Raw genomic sequence first — 20865 nt, 5'->3', positions numbered from 1 at the left:
TCATGATCGTATCTGCAATTCTCATCAAGCTATGACAGCTCTCTTCTGGTCCAAGGCGGCAACACCAAGATGAGAACAGAAACTAATATCCGCAGATTTTGAACTCTGTCCAGAAGGGATTTTAGGAAAGACAGTACCTGTTCAGAAAACGCGCAGCACAGCATATCCTCAGCATTCTTACTTCTGCCTCTGCGGACATCACTGGTTTAGATCCTTGAGACAGTTGGGCGATGAATGGGTGATGCGGTGACTAGGAGTTCGGAACCTGTTAGGCGGGCTAAAGAACACCTTCTGACTCCAAACGCCTTCGGTATCAAGAAGAACGCTGCCGCTGTTCCAGCATTCGCTGGCACGACGCGATGAGGCCTGCAAAATGCTGACCCGGGACACATTCTCGTTTCGTGGCACACTTTTATCAGTGATTGGAGAGGTGGGAGAAACATTGCTTGAGGTGCTGGTCATCGAAAGTGGTCTGTGGATTGTTCCCATGGAGCCGCTCTGAAGAAGACAGTTGAGCACATTGGTTTCACGATTAACGGCGTCAACCCAAAGAGTATTCTTAGCGACATCGGTTGGCCACTCAAACCAAATGCGACCGAAGGGTGATAGGAGAGTGGTATTGTCTTCAGGGAAATTGTTCGGGAACTCGCGGCAGGCGCCCTCGAATCTACCGTTTGCGATGACGTTGGCATACAACTGCTGCAGCTATCAGTGGAAAGAAATAGTGGGCGAAGAATGCATGACTAGACAGCACGCCAAGAAGAGTATGGACAGACTAATATAGTTCTGGAAGGGGACATACCGCGCAGGTGTCATAATCAAAGCCAGGCAAGTAGACCAGAGTATCGAAGGGGAACCACTTGCTCATGTCTCCCAACTTGAGAATTTCGCTTTTCTCGCCGGCGTGAATGCAAAGGGTATACTTCTGGCGCTCATTAAATACAGGGCAATTTAGACCGGCGTAGAGGAGCTCGCGAAGCAGACGTTGGTCAAGCCCAACGGTCTTGGTCTTTTCCATCCGTGACACCAGAGAACGTATGTGGCGGTTTGTCAACTCGAATAGCTGGTTACGGTCGTGCACGGTGTACATGTCGGTTGCATACCAAGGAAACTGTGCTCTGTCAGAATACTATCACCTTCAGCTGAATAAAACTCTACCTTATAGAGCGTGCTTATGGTAGATTCGTAAGTACGCTGCGGACACTTGGCACCGAAGGGAGACTAAGAAGTTGTTAGACATTGCTGCTATAAAATGACACCGGCTGAAGGACTTACACGTTGAGGTATTTCAGCATGACGAATGGCGCCGATGATCTCTTCGCTGGTAAAAAAGCCAGTAAAGCCGGTGGAATATCTATCAGTATTCTCCACAACCTTAGGCGTACCATTTTCCCAGCTGATGCACTTTGCACGTGGAAACAAATCTTTCAGCAGTTCCTCTTGGTTGCTGAGCTCAACTTCAACGTGTCTATTGCCGAGTCGAGGCGCACGCCCACACTCATAGATTCGGTTGATTCGGTTCGCCGTCTCTTCAGCATCTTCAGTCGAAGCAAACTCCACAAAACAGTCCATCGTCTTAGCAGTGGGACGTTCCATGATTATGTGTACTGCGTGGCCTGGAACAAGTCGTGCCTGTCTGCCAACAAACTGGAAGATCTCCTGCTTGGTGATGGAATAGGGGATCTGGCCCAAGGTTAGTAGACGTCGCCGAGAATCGAGTCAGCCAGTCACTCACGTTTGAAATTTTGATGACGCCCCAGATAGGGGGTTCCATGTAGCGGACCAAGCTCCCGTATGGCACCTCGTTGGGCGGAGCAGCTCTGCTAGTGGGGTTGGGATATCCTGCAAAATTCACGTGTGGTCCAAGCTTATGAATGCCGTTATTCATCACAGGGATGCTGGAAGAAGTCAAGGGAGTGGTAGAGGGGCATGGCTGTTGGAGCTGACCTGGTTGAACAGGAACCGGGGTGAGGCGATTCGTAGCAAAAGGGATACAGACAGTGTCAGTAGATGGGCTTGGGGCGTAACCTAGGAAAGGATCGTAATACACATTTCTTGGGGCGACAGGATCGTAGTGAGGTTCATGAGGCCTGGGGAGAGTGACGGGAATCCTACCGAAAGGAGGCATATTGAGCTTGCGAGAAGGAGGGTTTTGTCTGGAAAACACCATATTCAAGGCTGTATGGCAGTCAAGAAAGAAAGTGTGAGGGCGAGGAAGAGGAAGTGCGAGGGGGGAAAACGAGATAAGGGAGCGAAAAGGAAGGTGAAGTAAACAACCTCAGTGAGAGAAGGATGGGAGATGATTGAGAGGATAATCTGGTGGAGGGGAGGAGGATCTGTATTTGTTACCCTACACGCGCTGCCACATCTGCTAATTCACTGGACCCTTTGTATGTGAGAACTGCTACTCAGCTGAAGTGTTACTCGAATATCATCTGATGATCAGTGTGCAGGTAATGTGGAGAGGTATCTGAATGGCATCCATGAACAACAGCAATGTAATGACAGTGAAAGCCATCAGAAGAGCCATGTGCCCAGCGGGCCTGGTTAATAGAAGAAACACATATCCCTGATGAGATTCCCCGGGACCCGTCGACTGCAGAGGGAGATGCGGATCCTCTGTTCACTGTTTAGGTGGAAAGGCAAGAACAAGGTAACTTGCTTTTCATGCTGCCACTCTTGTTTGCATTTGCCGTCTTACTACTTTGTGCAAATGGAACACACCGTACACTGTGAGAGAATAAACAACGGGTCGACCCGGTTGAAGCTCAGAAGATGAACTCTCCCGGTCTAAATGTGATCATCTGCACTGTCATGGCAAGCAGAAGGATCTAGGAAGGTAAATCATACTGAGACTTACGGCGGCCATGGTCAGACTCAGCTGTACACGATACAGAGTGTCCAGTTCTAGGTAGCCTGGCTATCCTTATAATGGATGTACTGGTCGCTACAAATTTGATTTCGAGATATAATATGGACGACTGCAGAAAGGAACAAGCATCAAACTTCTGTACAAGAATTGTTCCTGAGAGAAAGGGGAAATCAAGGTCATGTGCCAACCATGAAGCTAGGGCGATCTAATCAAACTGTAATTTTATCAGCCAGGTTCAGCTGAAGTAGCCAGGGCGACTTACCGGTGTCAAGAACGACTCAGCAACGAAACGAGCACGAGCATTCAACTACAGCAAATGTGGGTTAGAAGCCTCCATCAATCAGATGGACATGGACACATACGAAGAGCTTCATTTCCGAGATTTCCTTATCCACTTCCTCCATACTATTAGACGAAGAAATCGTTAGCCTCTCATTGATCGAATGACATATGGACAAGGCAGATGAAACATACAATTGAATGATGAAGTCCACCAATTTGTGTTTCAGCATCTGTTCAGTATGGAAGTTCGTAATGAGGAATGAAATGTCATATCCCTTCACTGGCTTTCTCCGTAGAATGAAGAAGGATTCCGCGCGCTGCGTCAGGAACCTAGTGAACTTGTGGACCAAGATATGTTCGATCTCATCTGCCTGCTTGATTCGGATGCTGACACGGACACTGTTCACGCTGGGCTCGATAAGGACCCTCTCGTTCTCATTCCGGGAGATTGTAAGGGGGTTGAGAAGTAGTTCCGGAGAAGTTGCGGCTTCAATTTCGGGGACATTGCTATCCAGATACATAATTAGCCTGGTCCGACCCAAAAGGGTGAGGGGATGGGAACCGGCCCAACGTACTGTCTTTCGGAGGTTTGAGAAGCGAAGTTCGATATCGCGAGTGCTGCCGTCAATGAAGATCTAACAGCCAAAAGGTACGGACGCAATGATTGAGACTGGTTCTGTTAGCTTGGATTGTAAACCGATCCCCTGGACAAGGTTGATAATCACCATGATGGGGGTTGTGACGTATAGGCGGCGCCCCGGAGTGCTGAGTAGGAGGTTTCTGGCGAGCTTAGTGAGATGGTAATTGTCAAGAATGTAAGTCAGGCACGGATAGCAAACAGAGAATCCGCGTTCAAAGTGTCAGAACCCCCCAATGAGTTTCAAAGCCTAAACTACCAGAGCGGGCGTCACCTAGGTACCTGAATAGCTGCGTCAGGAGCAACGTCCCGCCGCCCGGCGGCGATGTAGCCTGTAGTACGGCGGACGATAGCGGCCAACCGGTTCCAGTATTTTGCCGGCAGAATCAGTTAACGCTCCACATAGCCAGCGTAGAGATAGTCTATATAATTGGACATGATTTTTCTTGTTTTACATGTATACTAGATATAAATTAAAGAAGATAGATAGAGTCTCTACTTGGGTCCAATTTTCCTAAGGAATACCAGATTCTGCCAGCCTCTAAGCCTGCCGGGCCACCACCAATTAGTAGTTAGTGGGGAGAGAGGGGTGAGCTATTAGTACTTCCAGACAAAGCGGTGAAGTTTCGGGGGAGCATATTTGCATAAGGGTTGCTGTAGTTCGCCGTAGTACGGCCGCCGTTTGCCCCACGCTCTCTCCGGCGATGACTGACGCAGTCGTTGTTTACGCAACTGCATCCTACCGCCAGACCTTAGAGGAGGCATCAATCGCATCCAAGAAGGACCCTTGAAACAAGTCACAATGGCTTCTATACCTGGTAAGTATCTTTAGGGCCGTATGCTCCATTCCACTCTATCTTGTTTCTTCTCCGCTGATCCCATGACGCAGTTGTTGTAAAGCACCAGGGCAAACGCTACGAGGTGGAGCTCGATCCTTCCCTGAATGGCGAAACGCTCAAATACCAGCTATTTTCTCTCACTGGCGTCGAACCCGAGCGGCAGAAGATCCTAGTCAAGGGAGGCCAGCTTAAAGATGATACACCTCTGTCCTCCCTCAACGCCAAACCCGGCCAAACGTTCATGATGATGGGCACTCCGTCGGGCGGTCAAGGTGCTGGAGACTTGGGTAGACCAAAGGAAGTCGTCAAGTTTTTGGAAGACATGACGGAAGCTGAAGCTGCCAGGGCGGAGGGTGCAACTCCTGCAGGTCTGCAGAACCTTGGAAATACTTGCTACCTGAACTCAACGCTACAGACACTACGGAGCGTTCCCGAACTCCAGGATGCGCTGCTCAAATACCGACCTTCTGGGGGCTCTTCTGGAGGTTCTAGCCTTTCGAACCTCAGTAGTCTCGGTCTTGGCGGCTTGGGAGCTTCTATGGATCTCACGTCCTCTCTGCGGGACCTCTTCAAGCAAATGTCGGAGACGCAGGAAGGTTTCCCGCCGCTTATGTTTCTCAACGCGCTTCGAAATGCTTTCCCCCAATTTGCTCAAAGGGATCGCAATGGACATGGCTATGCTCAACAGGATGCCGAAGAGGCCTGGTCACAGATCGTGAGTCAGCTGCGTAACAAGCTGGTCGTGAAGGAGGGTGAAGGTGACTCTGCCGCCGAAGTTTCCTTCGTGGATAAGTACATGGCCGGAGGGTTTGAGTCCACCACCGAATGCGACGAAAAGGCCGCAAAGGAGGCTGGTGAAGAACCTACTAATAGCTCCGATGTGTTTTACAAGCTTGATTGTCATATTGGTAAAGAGACTAACCATTTGCACGACGGTATTATGGCTGGTCTCGAGGAGAAGATCGAAAAGCGGTCCTCTACTCTTGACCGCGATGCCGTATATACCAAACGTTCACGCATTGCGCGCTTGCCCAAGTACTTGACGGTGCATTTCGTTCGGTTCTTCTGGAAGCGCGAAACACAGAAGAAGGCCAAGATTATGCGAAAGGTCACATTCCCCGCTGAGCTTGATGCGGTGGACTTCTGCACCGACGAATTGAAAAAGCAGCTCATTCCTGTGAGAGACAAGGTCCGTGAGATTCGGAAGGAAGAGGTGGATGTTGAACGTGCTCGTAAGCGTCAAAAGCTCGCTCACCGGAAAGAGGAGGAAGAAAAGAAAGAGGCCGAGTCCGGGGCAAGCATGGAGCCGATGCAGAAGAAGAAAGCTGCTGAAGAGCGCAAGGGAGAGTCTAAAGCCGCGGAGAAAGACGGAGATGAGGCCATGACCGATGTGTTCAAGTCCGATGCAGACTACGAAGCTGAGAAGACCGCCTCGATTCTCGCGGCTAAGAAAGAATTGTCTGAGCTCATTGACCCCAGTCTTGCCTCAGACAGCGGTGTGAACAAGACGGGTCTCTACGAACTACGCGGAGTGATCACACATCAGGGTGCAAGTGCGGACAGCGGACATTACACCGCGTACGTGAAAAAGCAGTCCAGCAGTGATGGTGCAAGCACCGAAGACAAGTGGTGGTGGTTCAACGATGAGAAGGTTACCGAAGTGGAAGGGGACAAGATTGAGACGCTTGCTGGTGGTGGTAAGCCCCCTGGAACCATTGTTACTCGATTCTGATAATCAACGGACTTCTAACCTTCATTTCCAGGTGAATCCCATTCTGCACTTATTCTCCTCTACCGGGCTGTTGAGGTGCCGACGACGAATTAAGCAGGGCCCTCACTTTATCTCACGAGTATCAAGCTAGAAACGGTATGCATAGATAATGAGCTTATGGCTGAATGTTAGGAACAAATGTTTCTGCTCAACAAATTATTGCAAATATGGTTTTGAGTTAACCAATACGATATTCTGCTTCGTAGCTAGTAGCAGCTGTAAATTATATCCAGACAGCCATTCATATAATCACGTGATAATGCAGCAAGGAGTTTCAGCCGAGGGATCCCCTATCTTATCTAATCACTGGTTGCTTCGTCGAGCTCTGGGAAAATGCTGCGTCGTCGATGAAACCTGCGATGTGAGCATCATGTTTTCCTCGCGCAGAGTCCTACAAACGCAACTACGCCTTCTTCGGAACAAACCGCTATTACCATGTCGATATACACTTCGTCCGTCGAGGAACACCAGCACTGCCGCCCATGAACCGATACCTCAACCGTCGCGGTGGCCGCGACGCCTGGCCTACATTGCGATTTTCGGTAGCCTTGGGATTGCTGCCGGAAAGTGGATGGATAGGAAGCTCGCACCACCGCCATTTCCCGATACAGAGGAAGATCGCGAAAAACTAGAAGAAATCCGCTACATCTACGAGCACGGGCTGCCCATCGTGAAGGAACTGCGAGAGAACCCCGATTATATAGAGGCTGATGTATACGGCAACTATTCGAAGGAAGATAAATTACAGAGGCTGAGTTCGGGTGCTTTACGAGGCAGCCGAGGACTTGCATTTCAGGTCAGTTCTCACTGTGGTTCAAGCCGATACCTCTCGGGCCACCTGTGTAACCTGGCACATGGCTGACGAAGTGGTCATTTAGAGAATATTCTACAATGATAAAGAGAAGGAGGCCATCAATGTCGCATATGTCGGACCGGGATTAGAAGGATGGCCGACGGTTGTTCATGGAGGTGCTCTGGGGACCGTGATCGATGAGCATCTAGCCCGAGTCGCAATCAGACATCTTCCACAACGCACGGGAGTCACGGCCAACCTGCAGCTCAAATACCGTGCCCCGGTGTACTCGGGTAACTTCTACACCTTCCATGCTACTCTGGATGAGGAACGGAGCACAGAACGCAAGGCATGGGTGAAGGGGGAAGTCCGCGACCCTATGGGACGATTGTGTATCGAGGCTTCCGCCCTCTTTGTAGTCCCCAAGACCTATAAGCTTCAAGAGGTTGGAGATCGCTACTGACCGGGCAGCGTTGGAAGATACTGCATGCTTTTGGTCTGGACGGGCCTTTGGGGGGCCATGCAGCCGTATCCTGCCTAGCCAGGGTCGTGCAAGGGACGACCCTTCCTGGCTGGGACTTTCTTAGCATTCTCGCCACTTTGGGAGATTGTTATTGGCGAGGCCCTCCAGAAAACTTAGTTCTTCATCCAGGAGAATGGATCCAAATTTCCGTCCTCGTGTACATACACCCCTTCTGATTCATGCCCCTCTTTCCTGCACGGACATTATTAGACATTTTGGTCATAGAATCTATGCACCGGTAGCCTAGAAAAGGTTCAAGGAAAAAATAGAGTTTCTTTGATAGCCGGGGAGACCGAAGCGACGTCGTTGACTTGTCGCCTGGTGGAGCGGCGGGCTGCCCGTCCAGCGACTCCAGGCCCAGCTCTTCGTGCTCTTCCTGCTTCTCCCCCAGGATTTCCCCCGCATTTTCCTCTCCTCCACATCCATCCACGCGGTCAATTCTGCCGGTCGGCTATCCAGGATCCAATGGTCGCCCTTGCATTTGCTCAACTGCCTCGGTTGTATCTCAGAATGGTAGCATCTCCGTTCTGTCTAGTCCCTGGTGACGCTTTGATGGATTTGAGATCCTGCTGGGTTCCGTGGGTCGTTGTCCTTAAACGGTCCGGATCCACGCGCTGGTATCTATACTCTTAAAGCCAGCATCATTAAAGACCCACCACGATGATCAGTGCTGTGGGAGATAAATAAATAGTACATGCATGGCTTGCAGCGAGCATTTGCTTTTTTTTCTGATTTCGAGTCTTCTGTTTGACCGTTGCCGCTGCGCACCAATAGGATTCGCACCAGCCTGTTTTTCACGATGGAGCTCACTGATCACTCAAGTCAGTCTCAGACTGATGAAAAAGCTGTAGCAGAGCCACCTCCGACCGGCAATATGGAGAGAAAATTCAGTCATGATGAGGTTGTTGCGTACGAAGAGATGGGTGCGCCTGTGGACAATCCAGTATGTACCTGATCAGGCATGACATTGGCAATACACAGCCGAAAATTGACTGTGACCTTTATCGATTGTTAGATGACCTTCCGTCGGTTCATGGGATTTACAGCGATGGCTTTCCTATGGACTGGAAGCCAAATCCCAGTCTATCTCTTCGGTGAGATCTTCGCCTGTATGTCGGATATCAACGTTCTAATAACCTCCTAGGAGGCATACCACCTTACGTCTACGGAGACATTGGCGGCGCAGATCGATGGGTTTGGTTTGTGAGTATCATCCGAGGACTAAAATGACCGGAACGCTGACAATTGATGGACAAAACGCAGGTCCTGGCCAACTTGCTGGCGCTTGCTGGTGTTTGCCCTTTCGTCGGATCACTTTCGGATTTGATCGGTCGTCGATATGTTGCCCTCATCGGAGCCTCCCTTGTTTGCCTTGGTATGATCGTCAGCAGTACGGCGCATACGATGAACATTTTCATTGGTAGGTATACATAATTTATCCTCCATATCGAATGCTCAATGAATTCGAGTCTAATAGACATACAGCGGGGATGGCGATTGCGGGCGCAGGTGCAGGTATCAATGAGTTGACTGCATTAGCCGCCACCTCGGAAATGGCTCCAACTCGACAAAGAGGGAAATATGTTTCGGTGTTGATCTTCACCATCTTGCCATTCTGCCCATCCGTATTATGGGCTCAGCTTATTGCAGCATACAGCGGCTGGCGCTATGTCGGAGCTTTCTGCGGAGCATGGAGTGGATTCGGTTTGCTCATTACAGCCCTTTTCTACTTCCCGCCACCACGAGTCAATTCAGAGGGCTTGACTAGATCCGATATAATCAGTCGTATTGACTTCATCGGGGGATTCCTCAGTATCTCCGGCCTTATCATCTTTTTAGCTGGACTGCAGTGGGGTGGATATATGGTTCGGTCCCCATTTCCCGTCTCGAAACGTCGTTCTGGTAACTGATATATAAATAGTATGACTGGACATCAGCTCATGTTCTGGTTCCACTGATTCTTGGCTTTGTAGTCTTGGTCGTGTTTTCATTCTGGGAGATCTATGGTGCCAAGTATCCCATCTTCCCAAGCCGGCTAAAGCAAGAGCCACGCATTCTGGGCTTGACCCTAGTCATCACGTTCATTTCAGGAGCAAACTTCTTCTCCGTTCTCATGTTCTGGCCGACGCAGTCATTCAACGTATACGGCCATGATCCTGTCGACGTTGGTGTTCGGAGCCTCCCCATCGGGTTCGGCATCATGGCAGGTGCCTGTATCATCCTATGGCTCCTCAGTGTCTTGCATGGCCACAACAAGGAGCTTCTCATCATCAGCAGCGTCCTTATGACAGCAGGTCTGGGTAATCCATTTACCACGAACATGAACATAACGCTGACATCATCCCAGGTTGCGGTGCCATGTCAATAGGCCGACCAGACAACTTATACCAACTCTGGGGTATCCTAATCATCGCAGGCCTAGGGATTGGAGGAATAATCGTCCCAGCCTCAATCATCACGACGATCATATGTCCAGACGTAAGTCGTCCCTCATAAGCAACACCAACCCTCCACAGATCTCAGAGACTAACTATATATATCCCCAGGACTTAATTGCCACCATCTCAGCCCTCACTCTCTCCATCCGCGTCGCCGGCGGCGGCATCGGCTACACAATCTACTACAACATCTTCATCTCGAAATTCGTCCCCAACGCACAGCACTACATCGGCGGCGTCATGCTCACCGAGCTCAACATCACCAACACCACGTATATCGCCGAAGCGATCGAACTCACCGGTGCATCTCTGCTCGACGAACTAAAGGTCATCCCTGGCATCGCGGGTAACGAGACTGCGTACAATGCTGTCGTAGCAGCGGGTCAGCTCGCCTACGCTGAGAGCTATAAGTGGGTGTATTATGCTAGTATTGGGTTCGGGGGCGTGTCTATCATCGCGGCTTGTTTCTTGGGGAATATCAAGAAGTATATGAATGATCATGTGGCTGTTGTGATGCATTGAGGGTGTGATATATCATCTATGATGGTGTGGTTGATCTTTGGGTATGGGGATGGTCAATTATCCACTATGTTTGCCATGTTTCGTTCGCTCCGATTTGATGATGATAACGGTTCATGATGTATGAATGATGATACGATGTGCATGTCTACCACACTACATGACTTCACAAGGAAACATGATAACCCCACAGTGAACATGCTATGATTATTTTCTCCATCGCGTCTTTATGCAGCCCAACAATGAAATGAATGACCTTATACCCAGCGCCAGACACTTAATATGCAAAAGTTCGAAAGAATAAAAGACAGGCTGCAATGCAGCGCCACAAACCACGCACTCTCGTAAGAAACTGTCAACAATCAGGCATCGTTGACAACACGGAAAAGAAGCAAAGCACTATCGTACATGCATCAGGGTATCTGCTAGGAGAAATCAGGGCCTGTTCAATCGGCACGTGTAGTCTCCTTTTGTCCTCGTCTCCCTCTCTTTCTCTCGAGGGTCCTTGAGACAGCAAATAGGTGTTGAAGAAATAGACGTTATGACTCTTGTCATGATTCTTCCTTCAGTCCGCAGATATCCGTCCCCAGAATTCTATCAACCATGTACCAGAATTTCCAGTAAGTATTCGACTTGTCGAAATCGAATGCCCCGTCTTCGCGGAGTTGAGGTCCATCGCCCACAATATCGCCCGTGAACCAGCTGAGAATGGGGATTGAGCGCAGCACCCGCTCCGTGACCGTAGGCTGAGGTGGGAGGGCTTCTGTAATGGGGCGGAGTTTCGTCCGACGCACCGTCGGGATATGCGTCATGAAGTCTGATTCAGGCTTGGGCTCCTTGACGACTGTCCGCTGTTGCAGAGGTGCTGGTTGCTCGATGGCGGTGGCTGTTGCGGAGCTAGCGGTGGGGGTTGATGATGATTCCTGGGATTCCTCCTCATGGGCGTCGAGGATACTGGACAGGTTATTCGAGGCGAAAGATCTCGGCAGCGTATGACGTTCCTTGGTGGCTGTGTCCTTCGGTTGGAGGAAACTCGTCGAATGCGACGAAGTCAGAGTGCGAGGCGCCGCCTTCGACTGGAGACGAGTCGCCTCCGCAGATCCTTGCACGATAGGGGCGTCCTCCGCAGGTCCCTGGCCATGATACAGCTCACAAAAGACCAAATGGCCATCGATTTCCTGCGGAGAGTAAAAGCACGCGCGATCGGCCGCTGTCGTCGAATCAAACGTGACTTTAATCCAGTGAAATCCGCCCGCATAGCGCTTCGATTTGCGATTCGCGTCCGCTGACAAGTTCGCCCGGATGACCACATCACCGCCGCTCAAAAGCTGCGAATACCCGTTCGAAGCATTGGGGTCTGTCCGTGGATAGTCCTCACAGATGAAACCGCGAGAGATCCGCTCGTACTTGTCTATCACTTTCCATTCGAAATCCTTGCTCTTGTATCCGTATAGTATGCACTCTGTTGCGACTTTTTCTGTCTGTTGCTTCCGGGCGTTGTCAAGGTTGGAAGCGGAGGACGACTTGGGCAGGGTGTTGCTGCGCGCTTTCTCCTCTTCTTGTTGTTGGGCGAATAGACGCCCGAATTCTGCTACATTGGGGTTTTCGCGCTTTGCTGCCGGCGTGCCAGTGCGTGTGCGAGATCGGGTGTGTTCGTAGCGGGCGTTTCTGCGCTTGCCAAAAGGGCCGGACTCTTCGGGGGGGCGGCGGGGATTGCGAGATTCACTGGAAAAGGTGATGGGTGAGATTGGGTTGAAGCGGGAAAAATGGATGCAATGGTATAAGACTTACTCTTTGTAAACGTAGCCCCAGGGTAGGAGGTTACCCTTGTCGTCTCTGGCGCGCTCCTCCGGAGGAACGAAGTGGTACTCCATCTCGGAAAATAAAGTGGATCGCCTTTGGTATACTAGATGCAGGCAAGAAAGAAGTGAACCAGGGTCTGGGAGAGTGTCCGTAAAGTAGAAGGATAGTAGGTGATGTTTTGGATGAAAGGGAGCGGCCTTGAGAAAGGATCCGTTGGATGGAAGCTGATTTCCGTCCAAAAGTTTTGGGCGCAACAAACAGTGAGTGTTAGCCCGGATACCATCACGTGAGCCGGTGCGGTATGAACTGCGGATCTTGACCGCTTCAATGTCGCTTTACCACGATTGGAATCTCCATCTATTTTGATATCTGTTCTGAGTTTGGATAGAAGTATTCTAAGCGTTCAAATATCCTCCATATGCTGGTTTTTAAGTGTCTAACTTCACAGTCTGAATGGTAGGCCGTTGTTTGATAGTGATTTCATTTTTCCCTCCCCCCCAAAGCAATGTACTATATACTACTAGTAGCCCAAGGTTGTCAACTCTACCCGAATCTACTTGACTAGCGAATATCCCATTACTAGTAGCTACCGTGGCCATACTATGCACATATTTGATGTGTCTACAAGAAAGTAGCGCTTCATGCGACAGTCCTTCCTCTTGAAGCAATATCGAATAATTCCAGAAGCTGTTATCAACCCGTGCATGGGCCAGCATTCTTGAACATGGCATGTTTCACAGGCCAGGAGCAACTATGCCAATTAAATGGCATACCTCAAGTCCCTTATTGCTGTTGCCGAAGAAATGTAATACGTCGAGTCACTCATAGAATAAGGAACATTGTACCCACCTTGGAGCCCTCACGCAAAAGATTCGCCGTAGCATTCAGCCAGCCCGTTGCGCCCGCGTAAGGTCCCGGGCCTCCACGGTAGTAATGGACTAAATCACGTCCGAATTCGAATTTCTTACGATCTTCGCGCGTAAAGACATCGCATTTGGGACCTCGAGCCCGAACAGTCGTTCCAAAGTCGCACATTTCTTGCATGCTGGAGACTTCTTAGTTGGTGAACCCGTCAAGCTCACGGCTGTCCTCGTCGACGAGCAGTCGCTCCGCAATAGCTGGGATATACACTTGCTGAACAGAGTGAGTATTCTGTTGCCGTTATCATAGCCGCGATCTTCGTCTTCCATGTACTTCAACCATGTATCTTCCGCTGTCGGTGTATCCCCCAGAGCTTTGTCTTCGCATCAGACGGGGTAGGGTGTCATTAACGGGCTGCGAATCGGACTCCAATTCCGAGGGCTTGGCGAGTGTCTGCGTAGGGTCAGTTGCTTGAAGTCTCGTTCTGGACTGCTGGTGATGTAAGTCCAGTTGTTTAAAAATGACACTCAGCGGTTCAGCGGAATCTCTGCTTTATGGGTTCAATTCAAAAGGGCAAGGTGACCTGTACCCATGCTCAGATGTCTCGTCAGTGTGTTCCATGGACGCTAGTAATGGAAGATCAACTACGGCTTCTTGCAGATCTCATTGAGATATCTCGCCGCATGGCGCGACATCTAGTCATCTATTTGAAACCATAGCATGTTGAATAAGCAGGGATGTATCTGGTCGACTGCAGCTATCCGGTATGTCAATCCCCCGTAGTTCATCGCCTCCGCCGGATTTCCTGACCCAAGGCCAATATCCGCCCAGGTGGTGGTGAAGTTTCCAGTCATCATGTTGTTCTATGCATGGACTTCGGAACCGGACCCTCCAGCTTGCACCACAAGCCAGCGGGACGACAGAGTCACGACAGTTTGTACTGCGCGACAGATTATAGTCATAATAAAGGATTCTTGCCACTGCAGTGAAAAGAGAATAATGACAGAGAGCTAAGCGAGAGGGACACGGCCTCCCGACGTCATGAGCAGATGCATTCAGTTCATATTGAGATCTGAAAAGAGATATATTACAGTTAATGTCGATGATCGACAGACGGCTTATCAATACCAAGAAACAAACGATGTACTATATCCTGTATCCCACAGCCATGGAAACACCAAGATCTGTTTGCATTATGAAGACTTGCTTGCGCAACGTCTTAGGTACTATATCTGAAGCGAGGATTTCTGTCTCCCATCTCCTCAATCTCTTCCTCTGACATCCCGACAATCTTCTCATCTTCGAGTCCCTGCTCCCTGCGCTTATTCTTCCCATAATAATACCACCACATAAGACCATACACAATACCTGCAAATCCAACCAGCGATAGAGTCACCGCATTTCCCCGAACATAACGCGGCGCTTCATTCGTTTTGTATAAGAAAGGAGACATGACGCCACTGACGTTGCCGAAAGTGAGTTGCAGACCTGTAGCGAATGTACGCTTTCCATAACGAGGAAGTGTAGTCGGGAGCCATGCGAGAGGTAATCCGACTGCGACGTATAATCCCAGCGCAATAAGCAGGGCGCCGAAGTAATGTACTCCGGACGAAGAATCCGATATCAGGATTCCATACCCAACCACTGATATTGCGGCAAAGATGCAAGTAAATACTCCGCGACGCTGAGTTCGATCGCTCGCCCAAGCAATTATCAGATAACTTATTGCGCCCACCGCATAGCAAGGAATCGTAAGAGCTTGCACCTCGGGTGTTGACCAGGACCCCATCCCCTGGATAATCGTGGGGAGGAAGGTACTATACCCGTAAAGCATAGTATCGACACCAAATTGAGCAATGCAGAAGGCATAAATTCTCCAGTCCAGCGCACCTTCTTTGACGTCTGCCCAATGGAACTTCTGGGCGGATGATGTTTGGCCCACATCGCGACGACGGAGACGAACTACTAGGGCCTTCTCCTCATCGTCGAGATAATAGGCTGTATCAAGGTCGTCTGCAAGAAAAAACCAGGATAGGACGCCTAGTATGACCGTTGGAATGCCCTCGATGATCATGATCCATCTCCAACCTCGTAAACCGGCGACACCGTCCATAAAGCCGATACCGTAGGCTAAAAGCCCGCCAAATGCGCCAGCAGCGGCTGCACTGCTAAATAGATATCCTGTGCGCAGTGCTATTTCACGCTTGCTGTAGAAAATGGTGAGATAGGTTACCATCCCAGGAAACAGTCCGGCTTCCACGACGCCTATATTTGTTAGCTTGGGTTCTCATTGTTGACCCGCGGGCCCTAACTAACCCAAAAGGATGCGACAGGCAATCAAGCCTCCGTAATTCTGGGTTATACCTGTGAGGGTCGCTATGATACCCCACAGAACTGATATCGTCGCAATGTAGCGTGACGGCCTAAGCTTCTTGATAACCAAGTTTGACGGTACTTCGAAGAGCTATACAGCATTAGACGTTGCGTCGAAACCATGCTTGTATGCGAATCCAGACATACACAGTAAGTCACAAATAAAATAGACACGGCCACCTGATATTGATCTCCAACGAGACCCAGGTCTTCTTCCATTCCGTATAGGCGCGCATTGCCAATGTTAACTAGGGCTTGTTAGCGAGTGTGCCAACCATTCGAATTGTCATCGTCTGGAGGTAGGAAGACATACCTCTGTCAAGAAAGCTAAACAGGTAAAGAAGAACAACAAAGGGTATGATATGTAGGTCGATCTTGCGAATTAAATGCTTCTCTCTTTTCTCATCCAGTAACGAGAGAGCCGAATCGTTGCTGTCACCCTCATCCATCGAGCCCCCAAACTGAGTTGGGGATCTATAGTCTGGCTTCTGTTCTCCTGGGTATTCCATCATTGCTGTCGGAGTCAATTTCGTCATCTAACCTTGTACAGGGCCTGCACACGGGCCAAGATTCGGTCCCAACTTCCCGTGGGCAATACAGCAGATCAATGCTTCAAGATTCAACTAGATCCATAGTCCACATGGCAATTAGAAGACACAACTCGTATAAGCCCAGAATTACCAACCACAATGCAAGTGAGGCGGGGGATTATTGAAGCAAAAAAATGGTGGCGATCTGGTGGGTGGCCAAGGTTCGCCAAGGTTCCAGCCCGGCGGGTTTTGAGTTAGTCTTTACGGCTCTTTCCTCCTGCAACCCACAACCTTCTCTCGAGATACGCTCCAAATGAATGGTTCGAGATACAAGATTGGGAAAGTTATAGGTTTCAGCTCGCCACAGCTTACCATTTCGAGGGACTCGTCGTTGTCAGCTACTGAACCGTGCGGATATAGCTCCGCTGGAGCACACGTCCGCATGCAGATCATGTTAAAAACAAGGCATAGAGATGACGAGAAACTCTATCGTGCGCAAACACAACAGCACAACAGAGCGGATCTACTCGATAGCCAAACATGAAGAAGTAATCTGGGAATATGCTTTAATGCAAACAGTCAACCACGAAACTAGCCCACCAGGTTGTGGGTCAGCAAAGCAATGGCTGACTTCACAATGATATGACTGCCTTTAGAGTTAACTACCACTGTGCCGCGGATGAACATTTCCCTCCACACTGTACAGCAAATCTACGTGATCCATATGAATAATTTATTACTATCCGGGCAGAAATGAACAGTGCGCACTGTATAATAGCGATGCCTAGAACTCAGCGCTTACAGCGTGAAGGGAGTCCATCTATCGCCCCAGACAGGGCCAATAAGATGGGTGGAAGAACAAATGCGGCTCAGGAAGAGCCTGGGGTAGCGTGTACAAATTATAAAGGAAGGACACTAGACTGAAGTACGGCTTCTGTTTAACAAATGAGCAGAAATATATAGCCGTTCAGGAGTGACTAACTTCGCTAGTTATAAGCCGAAATAGAAACCCGAACAGGAGAGGACGATGCTGTCTCATTCCTTTGCTGACGTTTCCCTGCTCATTGGCTACAAGCTGCAAATGAACATCGGACGCGAACTTGGTTCAATGGCGTTGTCTGGGCACAAAAGACGTGCATTGATAGCAGTGTCTTCATTGATTGGCCAACTCCATGCTCGCTTTAGCAACCCTTAGTGGAGGGGTCTTGAGAGCCCCTGCGATATTTCCATGATCCGAAACACCAAGGCGTTTAGGGCAAGTTAAACATTGACGGTAAGTTAGTGGTGTGCGAGGAGCGAGGTCTTATTGGCTTCGCATGTATTTGGGCCAGGAGGTTCAAGTGACAGGAGTTTTGAGGGTCTCTGTTTCAGAAAGCCTTGAAAGGGAGACGAAAGACCATAGGGAGAAGTATTCGCAACCTCAAGTCTTCTTTCCTCCTCCTCATACTCCTTGTATTCGGTGATCTTCTTTGTTGGCCGTTCCCTCAGACTTCATATGTCGAAGGCACTCAAAGAGTTTAAGAATATGATGGTCCGGGAAGGCCAGGTGAGCAAGCTATGGAAGACCCATTCTCCCAAAGCTCACATTGCGCCTCCCAAGAGCGGTAACAAAGACAAGAACTGGCAACTGCGCTTGGACGCGGAAGAGGTGAAGGATGGCAAGAAAATGGGTTTGCATTTAAGTAAACTCAGAGGCCACCAACGAGTCGCTCCAAAAGTGGAGGGAAAAGAACTCCAGTCATGGGAATCTGACTTTTGTGGCCATCAATGTCAATGAGCCGAAAGAAAGGATGTCAACCGTTTCTGATGAGATATGGAAAGACGTTGAGAAGCAGGCGAAGGATAATTTGGGTTGACAGATATGATCAATTGATGGACCGCAACAATCGCAACAATCATCTGACGCGTTAAGATAGGTCTTTCAAACGGCCACTGCTTGGACCTGAGCCAAGCAGCAAAGCCATAGCATCCAATGACACATTTAAGGCACAGTGTCGCCTTTGGAGTCCCGTTAAGAATCTTCTATATAAAACCAAAGCCTTTTTGCCTCTTCCTCAGTTATGTCTTCGGTTTCTCTCTCAATGTATAGCTCGAAGAGTTCAGCATGTCTTGCTTGGACCTTTTCAAAATCGAGTTGAGGGGAAACCCAGCCCTCATCATCTGAGTGCAACAGTTCCTGTGTATAACCTTTCAGTGTCAGCCAATCATTGTACCGCGCAAGCTCCAATCCATGCTTTGATAATGCTTCATCGGTAATATGATAAGGACACTGCTCGGTGATTCCCATTTCGTTCCAGTGTTCAGCGATTTGAGTCAAGCAATCACGAAGCGGAACAATTCCATCCTTAGTCGTGTCTTCTGCGAATGAGAAAAGGTATCGGACAGCGGAGTCAACCCGAGTCATAGCCAAGTACGATGGCATATGGTTTTTGACCAGAGCTGCTTCGTAGCATTTTGAGAGTAAAGCTCGATCCCTCTCGGTGATAGCAAAGGCTTTCTCATCCGCGTCCATTTCTTCAAAGATTGGAGGTAGTTCCGGCTTGACAGTACCAGCTTCATAACCATCAGGTGGGGCAAGGAAAGAAGGCCATTGAACTTGCATGAAAGCGGGCATAATCGAGGTAAATTGCCAATCGATTATGTTGACTATAGCTGTTGGATCCTCTTCGGAAACGTATATATTGCCCAGGTGAAGATCGTTATGCCACAGTGTCGGCTTAGAGAGCTTCTGTAGTGGGGTGAAATTCCCCAAGTGTAGCATTGTCTCCCTAACCTTTGTCAAGATTTCGAAGTGCTCGGATTTGGTGCCGAAATGGGGTCTACGAGGAGCAAGCGACGACTGTTGCAGGTGCGCAAGACCCCGACTGGTCAACCCAATACCAAGGTCCATAAGCCCCTGCCCTTTAAGAACGTAGTTTTAGCAAGTGGTTCCAATGGTGTTGGCTGGTGACATACATGGGCCTGTATGAAGTCCCTCGCCCAGCTGTGGAAACCACGACGCACTATATGCCGGGCCAACACAATATTCGTCGTCTATTGGAACAGTTCTGACCGAGTCCTGGGGACCCAGACAGCGAAAATACAAGTTTCCATATGCCGGAAACTCCAACGCCGCCAACTGACTTTCAAGCCGGACCAGGCATTGAACAAGCCGGAACTGCTGCAGCTGATTCATTTCGCCCCATACATCGACCAGCTGCTTCCCGTGGGCTTTCTCCATTAGAATATACTCGGAACCAAGTGGATTTGAGGAGTCAGAGCTCCACTCGAGGACCTTGCACACTGGAACAGAGGTACGAGACCTCACTGGAGGAATCCAGGTCAGCATATCCAATTTCGGAAGCGGAACGGACCAACTTTACCATATTCCAAAACAGCTGCTTCGGATGCGGTGCTATATTTTGGGGGAATAACCTTGGGACATGGTAACCTTGCGATAACTTCTTTCCCATTTTCCGCAGTCATTAGCAAGGCCTTGTTGAACCCACCCTCCATTTTGTCAATCCTAGAGATGGGCGAAGAAACATGTGGCAAATCCGAGACAAGTGCACAAAGAGCATCCAGATCAAATCTGGCATATCGTTTCGACATCTCATGCTTTTCATTGACTAAAAACCGACCATTGGTGTATTCGTACAGTTGCTCGCGCTGGATAGGCTCTCCTAGATGGAGCGATGGCCGTCAGACTGAACTGCCGGTAGGGATCCACTTAGAGCATACCGCGACACATTAAGGAGACGCTTCTAGACACGGGCTTTGCAGCAGAAGAGGCTATCTTCAAGATCTTAGGTCGTACACTATGCATATCGAATCAAGAAGAGGGCAGCTACATGTCATGAGAACACCACCCTTCAGTTGTCGGGGCAGCTCCCAGGCGACCAGATATGCGCCCGGCTCTGTCCTTCATGCTTCCGCGCTCGATTATACTCCATATACTAGCCTTCGCAAGATTCCTTTCCCTATATATAACCAGAATACTGCACCTTCCCATCACACGGACAGTGTATTGGGAAAGTTCTGTTCTTATTGAGATATAACGTTGAACCAGCTAAGAAGCGCTGCTCTTCTACTTACCATGATGAAGAACTTCCACATATGGCCGTCCCACTTTCAATCTACTTCTGATTCGTCCTGTCTTATCATTCAGCATAGATACGTGGACAGATGCGTGCGTCATATCAATCAGCAGATGTTATTGTTGGCCTTGATAATGGTATGCCATCGCTTTTGAGGGACATACAGGGTGTACTCACGGGCAACTTGCTATCGGCTTACCCATCCTTCTTTGCTTGCACAGCTCCTGGATAGTCCGATATCGCCTCCGGATTAGGTGAAGTAGTTAAGGGTGTGATGTTATGATCAGTGGGGTTCTCGCCAAAAGTATTCTTATTTGATTGAGGTATTTATTCACCTCCAATCATCAAAAGCAGCCCACAATTTCATTGTTGGGGCCATGCCGTACTTTGGGCCTAAAATCAACTAGCCTCCAGGAGCCGACACTGTGTATAACAACTGAATGTAATCTTGATCTAGCTTCTTTTTCTGCTTGTTATATGCCAGCCATTGCGCGGACTGGAGTCTATGAAATGAAGTAGAGAGCATTTTGTGCAGTTTCGATTGTCTT

At 49.4% G+C, this 20865-nt stretch overlaps 8 protein-coding genes across 8 annotated transcripts; 4 read left to right on the top strand and 4 right to left on the bottom strand.

The window, feature by feature from the left end:
* Nucleotides 1-198: 198 nt before the first annotated feature.
* Nucleotides 199-2170, bottom strand: BDQ94DRAFT_181719 (uncharacterized protein; the record flags this gene model as incomplete). The annotated part of the gene is made up of 5 exons (XM_026773957.1): nucleotides 199-696; nucleotides 803-1111; nucleotides 1159-1221; nucleotides 1276-1683; nucleotides 1736-2170. The coding sequence occupies 5 exons, from the start codon at nucleotides 2168-2170 to the stop codon at nucleotides 199-201; spliced, it is 1713 nt and encodes a 570-aa protein (XP_026623454.1).
* A 650-nt stretch (nucleotides 2171-2820) lies between these two features.
* On the bottom strand, nucleotides 2821-4073 carry BDQ94DRAFT_149030 (actin-related protein 2/3 complex subunit 4 family protein). The gene is made up of 6 exons (XM_026767300.1): nucleotides 3880-4073; nucleotides 3730-3824; nucleotides 3347-3661; nucleotides 3235-3277; nucleotides 3135-3179; nucleotides 2821-3086 (listed from the first exon to the last, which is right to left on the bottom strand). Exons 1-6 carry the CDS (start codon nucleotides 3880-3882, stop codon nucleotides 3078-3080), a joined length of 510 nt encoding a protein of 169 aa, XP_026623453.1. The 5' UTR covers nucleotides 3883-4073; the 3' UTR covers nucleotides 2821-3077.
* A 424-nt stretch (nucleotides 4074-4497) lies between these two features.
* On the top strand, nucleotides 4498-6573 carry BDQ94DRAFT_76316 (ubiquitin-specific protease UBP6). The gene is made up of 3 exons (XM_026776478.1): nucleotides 4498-4609; nucleotides 4681-6327; nucleotides 6394-6573. Exons 1-3 carry the CDS (start codon nucleotides 4594-4596, stop codon nucleotides 6453-6455), a joined length of 1725 nt encoding a protein of 574 aa, XP_026623452.1. The 5' UTR covers nucleotides 4498-4593; the 3' UTR covers nucleotides 6456-6573.
* Nucleotides 6574-6724: 151 nt separating this feature from the next.
* BDQ94DRAFT_76314 (PaaI family thioesterase) lies at nucleotides 6725-7809 on the top strand. Its single transcript, XM_026776477.1, has 2 exons — nucleotides 6725-7197; nucleotides 7280-7809. The coding sequence occupies exons 1-2, from the start codon at nucleotides 6772-6774 to the stop codon at nucleotides 7655-7657; spliced, it is 804 nt and encodes a 267-aa protein (XP_026623451.1). The 5' UTR covers nucleotides 6725-6771; the 3' UTR covers nucleotides 7658-7809.
* A 643-nt stretch (nucleotides 7810-8452) lies between these two features.
* BDQ94DRAFT_181717 (putative MFS drug efflux pump) lies at nucleotides 8453-10834 on the top strand. Its single transcript, XM_026773956.1, has 8 exons — nucleotides 8453-8660; nucleotides 8733-8811; nucleotides 8862-8920; nucleotides 8981-9137; nucleotides 9203-9582; nucleotides 9639-10011; nucleotides 10065-10195; nucleotides 10264-10834. The coding sequence occupies exons 1-8, from the start codon at nucleotides 8517-8519 to the stop codon at nucleotides 10675-10677; spliced, it is 1737 nt and encodes a 578-aa protein (XP_026623450.1). The 5' UTR covers nucleotides 8453-8516; the 3' UTR covers nucleotides 10678-10834.
* On the bottom strand, nucleotides 10835-16247 carry BDQ94DRAFT_181713 (uncharacterized protein; the record flags this gene model as incomplete). The annotated part of the gene is made up of 9 exons (XM_026773955.1): nucleotides 10835-12367; nucleotides 12466-12580; nucleotides 13086-13194; nucleotides 14619-14842; nucleotides 15074-15351; nucleotides 15427-15545; nucleotides 15651-15769; nucleotides 15809-15891; nucleotides 16025-16247. The coding sequence occupies 9 exons, from the start codon at nucleotides 16245-16247 to the stop codon at nucleotides 11226-11228; spliced, it is 2412 nt and encodes an 803-aa protein (XP_026623449.1). The 3' UTR covers nucleotides 10835-11225.
* Nucleotides 16248-17736: 1489 nt separating this feature from the next.
* BDQ94DRAFT_161441 (uncharacterized protein) lies at nucleotides 17737-18097 on the top strand (the record flags this gene model as incomplete). Its single annotated transcript, XM_026769386.1, has 2 exons — nucleotides 17737-17889; nucleotides 17936-18097. 2 exons carry the CDS (start codon nucleotides 17737-17739, stop codon nucleotides 18095-18097), a joined length of 315 nt encoding a protein of 104 aa, XP_026623448.1.
* A 155-nt stretch (nucleotides 18098-18252) lies between these two features.
* BDQ94DRAFT_181707 (phosphotransferase family protein) lies at nucleotides 18253-20074 on the bottom strand (the record flags this gene model as incomplete). Its single annotated transcript, XM_026773954.1, has 4 exons — nucleotides 19962-20074; nucleotides 19664-19903; nucleotides 19197-19547; nucleotides 18253-19142 (listed from the first exon to the last, which is right to left on the bottom strand). Exons 1-4 carry the CDS (start codon nucleotides 20044-20046, stop codon nucleotides 18253-18255), a joined length of 1566 nt encoding a protein of 521 aa, XP_026623447.1. The 5' UTR covers nucleotides 20047-20074.
* Between the last annotated feature and the right edge of the window lie 791 nt (nucleotides 20075-20865).

This window comes from Aspergillus welwitschiae, assembly GCF_003344945.1.
Source record: "Aspergillus welwitschiae strain CBS 139.54b unplaced genomic scaffold BDQ94scaffold_30, whole genome shotgun sequence".
Taxonomy (NCBI): Eukaryota; Fungi; Ascomycota; class Eurotiomycetes; order Eurotiales; family Aspergillaceae; genus Aspergillus; species Aspergillus welwitschiae.
Note: the sequence above shows the minus strand (reverse complement) of the source record. Positions and strands in the feature narration are given on the sequence as shown.

Bases quoted from the DNA above. Each gene is read 5' to 3' on its own strand.
- BDQ94DRAFT_149030 (XM_026767300.1), bottom strand. The intron at 3,278-3,346 runs GTATGTTTCATC...TTCGTCTAATAG, and splicing joins GTGGACTTCATCATTCAATT to TATGGAGGAAGTGGATAAGG. The intron at 3,180-3,234 runs GTATGTGTCCAT...CATTTGCTGTAG, and splicing joins TCTCGGAAATGAAGCTCTTC to TTGAATGCTCGTGCTCGTTT.
- BDQ94DRAFT_76316 (XM_026776478.1), top strand. The intron at 6,328-6,393 runs GTAAGCCCCCTG...CTTCATTTCCAG, and splicing joins TGAGACGCTTGCTGGTGGTG to GTGAATCCCATTCTGCACTT.
- BDQ94DRAFT_76314 (XM_026776477.1), top strand. From the start codon at position 6,772: ATGTTTTCCTCGCGCAGAGTCCTACAAACGCAACTACGCCTTCTTCGG. The intron at 7,198-7,279 runs GTCAGTTCTCAC...GTGGTCATTTAG, and splicing joins GCCGAGGACTTGCATTTCAG to AGAATATTCTACAATGATAA.
- BDQ94DRAFT_181717 (XM_026773956.1), top strand. From the start codon at position 8,517: ATGGAGCTCACTGATCACTCAAGTCAGTCTCAGACTGATGAAAAAGCT. The intron at 9,583-9,638 runs GTTCGGTCCCCA...ATATATAAATAG, and splicing joins TGCAGTGGGGTGGATATATG to TATGACTGGACATCAGCTCA. The intron at 10,196-10,263 runs GTAAGTCGTCCC...ATATATCCCCAG, and splicing joins CGACGATCATATGTCCAGAC to GACTTAATTGCCACCATCTC.